The sequence below is a fragment of the Cynara cardunculus genome (assembly GCF_001531365.2).
Source record: "Cynara cardunculus var. scolymus isolate 2C chromosome LG 2, CcrdV1, whole genome shotgun sequence".
In the NCBI taxonomy this organism is placed as follows: Eukaryota; Viridiplantae; Streptophyta; class Magnoliopsida; order Asterales; family Asteraceae; genus Cynara; species Cynara cardunculus.
Genome location: NC_037529.1, coordinates 26,721,517 through 26,730,782, shown reverse-complemented (window position 1 = coordinate 26,730,782; position 9,266 = coordinate 26,721,517). Strand labels below are relative to the sequence as shown.

At 36.8% G+C, this 9,266-nt stretch overlaps 1 protein-coding gene across 1 annotated transcript; it reads left to right on the top strand.

Moving 5' to 3' along the window:
- The first annotated feature begins 1,203 nt into the window (after positions 1 to 1,203).
- LOC112506024 (protein LURP-one-related 15-like) lies at positions 1,204 to 3,480 on the top strand. Its single transcript, XM_025110054.1, has 4 exons — positions 1,204 to 1,284; positions 2,353 to 2,646; positions 2,972 to 3,190; positions 3,328 to 3,480. The coding sequence occupies exons 1-4, from the start codon at positions 1,204 to 1,206 to the stop codon at positions 3,478 to 3,480; spliced, it is 747 nt and encodes a 248-aa protein (XP_024965822.1).
- The last annotated feature ends 5,786 nt before the right edge of the window (positions 3,481 to 9,266 follow it).

Below are 9,266 nucleotides of genomic sequence, written 5' to 3'. Positions count from 1 at the left end.
AAGTCAACTCTTGTACACACAACATCCCATCTTGTACCCATATGTGGATTCTGCATCTCCATACGAATCCCTATATATACTAGTCGTGCCGTATTAATTTAATCTACACCAAATTAATACTTGATTAGGGACATTTTAAAATACATTATTCTATGGTTATTATTACGTTTAGATATAATGCGGAATAGGATGTAAACATAAAAATTGGGCAATGCATTTCATAAATGAATAACATGAAACAATGTCCAAACAGAATCATCCAATGATTGGCTTTTGAGCATACACGTAATATTATGAACCCTCTAACCTGAGACCTCCTCCATTACGACCAAGAGACAGTTCCTTTATGAGGTGGAAGATCAGACAAAGCTGCAACTAAATAACATAATAAGAACCCTTTAACCGAAACCTCCTCCAACCTGGAGCTCTAATACCACTTGTTAGGAAATTGGCCTCAAAGTTACCCAACGACCCAAGCAATGAATAATTATAGAGAAAAGAAGAAGACATGAATTAATGTAGAAATTCCAAAACCTGAGGAAAACCATGGGCCTATAGAGAGAAAATCCACTCTGTGAAAAATTGTTACAATCACACAATTATAATCTCACAAGCCTCCCCCAATTATACCCACACTCTCAGATCTTTAGCTCATATATGTCTACTCTCTAAAACAAGAGAACAAGAAAGAAAAATAATAAAATACTTAAAGTGTATTTTACTGGGATTATTTGAAACTTATGCCTTGGACCTATTTTAGGTTTGGGGTCCCTTTCACTTGTCATTGCTCCATTGATATGGGACAGTCGTTCAAATCTTGTAAAAAGATCTACTAAATTTATCAAGAATTGATTATTCCTAAATGAGTCACGAAGGGTATAACGAATATACCCTGTCCCCAATTATGACACTCATGGAGAAAGAATCTTAATAAATACTCCTAGGGACAAGCACCGTGGAAATACATGCCACACAGCCAAAGGAAGATGATGAATATTCATTTGAATTTTTTTATAGGGCTCATCTCCTTCTGCAAGAAATCGAAAAATTTCTTGTGAATTCTAACTGTTAATAATCTCGCAGGTACTAAAACCATTAAAAGAACACCCAATAATTTTTTGGGTATTGTACGAAGTATTTGAAATACGGGAAAGAAATTCTATTCTGGTAATATTTCCAAAAATTCTCAACAATTTCAGCATTATGGATGCCCGATTGATGAGCAGGCATAGTAAAGTGGTAGCATCCTTATTTGTTCCTATAACTGGAGCACACAAAGTTCCGGTAACTGTGTATCCTCCTTGATTTCAGATACCGTGCGATGTGCTGACTCCAAAAAAATGTCATTATGTCCATCCAGAATGACATAAATGTGTATGTGGTGTACAAATGCTTGGGATATTGAGTTTGCCATGTTTTGTGAAAAGCGAGAACGGGTTTGCATGCGGACTATGATAAAATAGCAAATCAAAGTAAAGAATGGTGTTGCACGGTTTTGGATCGAAGGCAGCCCTTTGATAGGGTTTCGATAACAGTAGTGATTCAACTGATTAACCAAGGTATCAAGCTATCATAAGAACTAAGTCTAATGGTTTAACTTGTAATCAATGTTAAACAAGAAAAATAAAGATTGATTCGAGTTGATATAAACCTAGCTAAAATCGAATATTGGAATCAATTAATTTGCAATAACTATAAATACATACCTATGCTTTGATGTCATGTGACAAATAATGAATTAATAATGGAGAGATGAAATCAATTCATTCACTCCAAGTGTTGGTGACAAAATAACAAAAGAATCCAATAGTTTAAACCCACATCTAGGATGAAAAAATGACATGGTTAGCCCTTGTACTTATTACATACAATTCCAACAAAATCAAATTTCCCAACAAGTTCTTAAATTTCACTCAATTTTCCGGCAAGTTTTCAAATTCCATTCAATTTTAATGGGGAAATGATACGAGTCTAATTACATGATGTAAACATTTCACTTGAAATAGAGAATAATAATTGTTTATGGGTTACAACTTAATTTCACTAATCTATTTTTAGTAAAAGAAATAAATGGCTATAGTTCTTATGGAACGATTGAGGAAAACCATATTGGTTTGATCAAGTCAATCACAAACCACAAACTAATTAAGAGTGGCCAAAAAAATTGATGAAAACCCGTTAAGATCGGACCTTCATCTTATAATTGAAGCATGCATGACGATTCATTATCAACATTGTCTCTAGTAACCAATCAATTCCGTAAACAACCACCCAACGATCTAATGCTTGTTAACCCGTAGCTCCTGTGATGGTAATCATTGAATATCTGGGCTGATCGTAACCATCTCAAAGTCTAGCTCAGGCTACTCAATGTCTAGCCCATGTTATTCATCAGATGACGATTCCAGAAAAGGAACCCCTGATCGGGTGTTCAAGCAACCTGAATATCCGATCGTGATTGTAGACCAGAAATATTGCTCCAACTATCCTATGACATTAACATTCGAGAAGAACGGTCAGGTGGAGGATAAGTTCAAGATCAGCGATGAGGATGGACATGTGTTATTTAAAGCAAGTAAAAAGAAGAATGGCCGTCGGGTTATGTTAGATGACTCAGATGAACCTGTCATCTCCTTCACAACTAAGGTAATTTTTTCTGTTTTAAAGTAAATACTAATTTTTTTCGTCAGATGGATATAAAAGAGAAATATATGATCATATTCTGGATAAAAAAGAGAATTATCGAATACTCATCATTAGATATAAAATCACAGATGTTTAATTGTTGTGATCTAAGAATCATTATGTACAAAGGTGCAACCCAAATAGGCAGATTACAAAGTAAGTGAAATAGGCAACTACTACTTTCCATTGCTAAGTATGTCACTGTTACACAATTACTAACAAGGGAATTATAGTACTGCGCTAACAACGTTTCGATGGTTGGTTCTGACTTAATATGTAAATGCAGCACATCACTATGCATAGAAGACGTCAAGCTTACAGGGGAGATAGCAGTGACCAAAGACTTTTCAGTGTCAAGAAGACAAGAGGCTTCAAGTCGCTGCGATATGATGTTTTCATGACTTCTAATATGACCGAAAGCACATTCAATTACAGAGTTTATGACAGTTACAGGGATGGATCATCCGTAATATATGCTTCAGATAAAGTTACCGTTCTTGCCCAGGTGTGTTTATTCGCTTAATGATGATTGATTACTCTTAGCACGATGGAACTTTGCGACAGTATGAAAGAGAATTAGCAACTCGATATGGGTATTTAATTCTAATGACCAGTTCATATTTTTACTTTATTACATTGCAGCTGAATATTCAAGTAACACATCAGAAAACAGTGAAAGCAGAAGAAAAGTTTACAGTGGCTTTGTCTCCAAACGTTGATAAAGCCTTTGTTTCAGCACTACTAATTATTCGAGAAGAGGTCAGGAAGTCGAGATACAAAGGCTACGAAAGCTAAGGCAAAATCCTCTTCAATCGTCCTCTTTTGGTCATCGTAATGAACCATAGAGATGTTAAGAATCGATTATATTTACACAAAGCAAGGAAGCATTATTTTCTTCAAATAATGAACATTTTTGCTTGTAATTTTATTTCCTTTTTTTTGTTATTAGAGAACATGGGATGACAATCGAGAGCCCTTACCGGCATCCAGAAAGTGGTAACGGAAGATTGTCTTCTCTTTGCTTTCTTCCTCTTGCTCCTGCCGCGGTATTGCCTGAGTTAAAGAGTAGGAAAAATGAAGACAGAAAGAGCAAATGGGTTGAGTCCCTTACCCATTTGTATCTATTGATGGAAAGATCTTAAACTGCCCTACTTTTTCATATATTTTTTTCTTTAGATCGAATTCCATGTATCCATGGCAGCTAATTACAAGCATCCCAAGCGCATAAGACATGTTGGGAGGCCATTTTCTGTTTTGAATATATATGTTAGGATTGATGGAGGTTGAGGTGAACCATAATGTCGGAATGGAGATGAAGATCCCTTGTATCTATATCAATGAACATAAATTACTATGAGAAAAGAGAGCTATTTATGCGTAGGATATAACAAAACTACTCTTTATAGTAGAGAATATGGATGTAATTATAGCATTAATCAGCATCACCCTAAAACTCAAGATGGTTTATGAGAGACCAAATTGAGTTGGGAAAGAAGAGCATTGAAGGCTTGAAGTTGCCTCGAAAATAAGATTGGGTGAACATATTGGCAGACGGATTACTCGAAGAGACAAATTGGAGATGAACAGTATATATATGGCCAACAACATGAATGTTGACGCACAAATTAAAGTGTTTGCGACACCGACACTGACACTGACACCGACACCCGACTTTAGGGTTTGCGATCGGTAACCATCCATAGTTTTTAATTTCGTAACTATATGCATTATAAAACATAAACTATATTTCCAAACTGAATTCAAAGTTTATCACCAAAAAATTTAAATAAAATACAAATTTTACTGTTTTATGAATTCAATACTAATCTAAAATAAAGAAGACGCGGTCGGAATTGTTGAAAAAGTAGTTGAAATTACCCAATTTCCCATGAAGTTACCTTTCTCATCAACACAATAAATAGAAAAATACAATTTACTCCCTATAATACAATTGGGTTTTTATAAGATGTTAAAATCATGTAACTGTCTCAATAAACTATTTTATATAACAAGTTTATAGGAACACAAGTTTATAGGAACACACGTTTTAAAATATCATGTCTAAACATATTGCAATAGGTTTATATGACGTTTTAAGCGTCCTAACAAGTTTTTTAGGACACTCTTAAAATAGAATGTCGTATTAGCTATTTTATAGGACATTATTTGAAAAAGTGTCGTATAAAAACAATTGTTCTGTAAAAAAAAAATGTTTATAGGACACTTCTCAAAATTGTCCTATAATATAGCTAAAAGGATGTTTTATTCTAAATGTATTGTAAAAACTTGTAAAAACGTTCACAAACATCTTATAAGCCTATTTTTTGGAAAATGAACATCTTATAAGCCTATTGCAAAACCTTTAGGTAGGACACTTTAACGTTTGGTCCTATAAAATAGTTTATTAGGATACTCATACAATTTTGATGTCTTATAAACTCAATATTTTTGTAGTTGCTGAAGCAACACATACAAAATAATGGGTCTCGCAAAAATACAAATACAACAAAACTATATACACCAATACACCATGCAGTTAGAATGGGAGACTGAGGTCGAATGTTTAAGCCGGAGCGAAAATCAATGAAGAGGGGGTGATGGGAGTCCTTTGGTGAAGATGTCAGCATATTGCAAGGTAGACGGGACGTGGGGGACCCAGACACGACCCAAGGAAACCTGATTTGGAATAAAAAGGATATCAATCTCGATGTACTTGGTTAATGTTGGATCAGGTGGTTGATAGGTAGACAACGTTGGCATTGTCACAATATACGATAGTTGCCTTAGTGGCCCACTACAACAAGATTGGGTTTACAGGACGTCAAAAAAATTTAAGCGTCCTAATAGACCGCTTTATAGGACTTAATTTTTAGGACCAAAAAATTAAAGCGTCTTATGTAATGGCGTTGGTATAAGTTTATAAGACGGTTTTGGGTATCTTAACAAGCTTTTTAGGACACTTTTAATACAAAACGTCTCATTAGCAATTTTATAGGACACTATTTGAAAAACCGTCCTATAAAAACAAGTGTCCTATAAAAAGAGGAGTATATAGGACACTTTCTCAAAAGCGTTCCACAAAATTTGTTAATCCAACGCCTCGTATTAAAGGTGTTATAAAGCTTGTTTTAAGACGCTCAAAAGCGTCTTATCAACTTATTACAATGCCTTTAGATAGGATGCTTTATATTTTGGTCCTAAAATTTAAGTCCTATAAAGTGGTCTATTAGGACGCTTAAAAATTGGCGGTATCCTATAAACCCAATTGTGTTGTAGTGTGGGGGATGATGGAGTTCAAGGAGGAGGTTCTGAAGCCAACATGTCTCAATCATAGCGTTGGCAATACCCCTATACTTGGGAATATTGACACACTTAAGAATCTTTGTGGCAAACTTTTTCTGATATAGAAAGAGATTGGCTTTGGATTTGATAACTGAGATTCCGAGGAAGTAGTTGAGAGGGCTCAAGTCAGTCATGGAAAATTCTCTGCTAAGAGACTTGATAACATGTTGCAATAAATGTTAGGAAGAAGCTATGATAACAATATAATCAACATAAATAAGCAGATATGCTAAGGAAAGACCATGTTGATAAATAAACAGAGAAATATATCTAGAAATTCAATGGTACCAAATTTGGTGGTATATTTTATTATCATCATTGACAAAGAAGACAATGATATAAATACAAGGAATATAGAAAAAATAAGGAAGACCCTAAAAAGTAGGAGATAATATTAATCTAGGAGATAAGTGATCTAAGAGATAATATTAATCTAGGAGATAAGGAATGGATTTAAAGGAATCCTTTACTCCCCCTCAAGGTGGAGCATGTAAATCTTTCAAGCCCAACTTGTCGAGTAGGCATCGTAATTGTTGCGCTCCCAACGCCTTTGTGAATAAGTCCACGATCTGCATTTTGGAAATAATGTCTATGGGCTGAATTTCTTGTATCTCTACTCTTTCTCGAACAAAATAGCAGTCCATTTCAACATGTTTAGTTCGTTCATGAAACACCGAGTTATTAGCAATGAGTCGGGCTGGTTGGTTATCACAAAACAAAGGTGTTGGACCGGTGGGATTTATTTCTAGCTCCTTGAGAAGCCAACGCATCCATAAGATCTCACTAACTGTGGAAGCCATGGCTCTATATTCTGCCTCCGCCGAAGAGCAAGATACCATAGACTGCTTCTTAGATTTCCATGATATAGGAGCACCACCTAAAAGAAAAAGATACCCCGTTCTAGATCGCCTGGTATAGGGACAACCGAGCCAGTCAGAGTTATAGTAAGCAACGAGTTCGGTGCCACTGGTAGCAGAATGCCTTGTCCCGGGGTAGCTTTAAGATATCGTAAAACTCTAGTTGCTGCATCCATATGGTTTTGTCGTGGATCGACGACAAATTGACTTAGAACGTTTACAGAGTATGCAATGTCTGGTCTAGTAGCTTGCAAGTACAACAATCTTCCTACCATCCGTCGGTATTGGTTAGCATCGACTTGTGGCTCCTCGTCACCTTTATCCAACTTCAAGTTTTGCTCCATAGGAAAGGTACTGGGTCGACAACCTTGCATCCCAGAATCTTCCAAAATGTCTAAAGTATATTTCCTTTGACTTAAGACAAGTCCATCGCGCGTTCGCACTACTTCAATTCCAAGGAAATACTTTAGCTCACCAAGATCTTTAATGCTAAATTTCTCGTCAAGATGGGTCTTGGTTTGTTGTATTTTTACCTGGATCATTCCCCACAATGATAACATCATCTACATAGATGAGTGCTGCCACAAAGGCGTTTTGTTGTTTGTATGTGAAAAGAGAATGATCCGCCTTAGATTGTTTGAAACCAAGTGGAAGCAGAACGGTAGTGAACTTTTGATACCAATTTCGTGAGGATTGTTTTAAGCCGTACAGAGACTTCCAGAGTCGACAAACCTGGGTTTCATTTTCCTTGAAGAAGCCTTGTGGAATTTTCATGTAAACTTCTTCGTTCAAATCTCCATGTAAGAACACGTTATTTACGTCGAGCTGGTGAACAATCCAATCTCTTTTGGAAGCCACAGCTAGTAACGTTCTAATAGTAACCAACTTTGCAACCGGGGCAAAAGTGTCATGAAAATCTACTCCCTCCATTTGCGTGAACCCTTTGGCAACAAGACGGACTTTGTATCTCTCGATTTCTCCGTTGGGCTTGTATTTTATCTTATAGACCCACTTGGAGTCTATGGCACGTTTCCCTTCAGGTAACATTTCGAGAGTCCATGTCCTATTTTCTTCAAGCGCTCGTATCTCTTTCTTCATGGCTTCTTTCCATTTATCATCATGCATGGCTTGTTTGAAGGATTTTGGCTCATCATTTGAAGTGATGGCCGCTAGAAACGCCTTGTGAGAATTAGAGAACTTATCATATGAAAGGATATTAGCGATAGGGTGTACCGTTGAGGTTCCTTGATTAGGTGTGGGTTGTGCATGGTCGACCGATGGGGGGAGCTTCACAATGAAATCGTTAAGATGCTTTGGCTGTGTGATATTTATTCTGGTCCTAGTCTCCACGGTTTCGGTGCTCGTCTCTTCATTTGGTACCTGGTAGGCCGGTTCTTCATTTGGGAAGGTGGTTGCCGGAGGTTCTTGACTCAAGTCTTCCGGTGAGCCATGATCAATGTTCTCATCCAATGAGCTTTCAGCATGATTTCCAACAGCTGGGCTTTGATCGGAATTTTCGGCCAAATCTTCAATTTGGATGGATCCGTGAGATCTCCCATTTTGTTCAGATTGAAAAGTTTCCTTGACTAGCCCATTGGTGTCGCACCCCGCTAAAGCGGAAACACGGGATGCTAACAGACAAGCGGGTCATAGCAACAATTTATAAATAACACTATTTTAAGTTGCTAAAAAACAAAAACGGTTCATCAACATAACAGGAGTTAGAATTTACACAACGTTCATTATTACATCAAAAACTTGACTTAATCGATCTTGGCTCAAGTATGCTCCCTTAATATCTAAACCACTCACTCAGAACCTGAAAAGCATGGAATAAAAACAAGGTCAACTACAAAGAGTTKKTGAGTTCACGGGTTTTCACATGCATAAAACATTACAATGCATAAATCAAGTAATAGCAAACTTATGCGAATTCTTTGCACTTAATAAATGTAAATCTCTTGCGATGTAACACTTGAGACGCTACTGAGCCTTACCTGACCAATATGCCCCATTAATTTTCGAACAACCAGCAGTAGCCCGTTCACTATCCTGGTCCCACTAATTCAGCGGTGGTCCAAATTCCACATGATTAGGCTAGAAAACATAGGTAATTGTGCTCCCCTTTCTGGGTGGGACTGTCAACACAATAGCGGCTATCCACAATACCACGGCCCGAGGATGTACCCGAATTAACAAGTAGCATGTACGGATGGGGACTTTTATTTGGAAACATATACTCTCAAGCGCATCAATTTAGCATTTATCCAAAGTGCAGAAACAATTTTCAAAACAAAACATAATGAACCCGACTAAGAAGTTCCTTAGCCTAAGAGGTTCCAAGTAAAACTTGACTAAGCAGTTCCTTAGCCCAATGGTTTC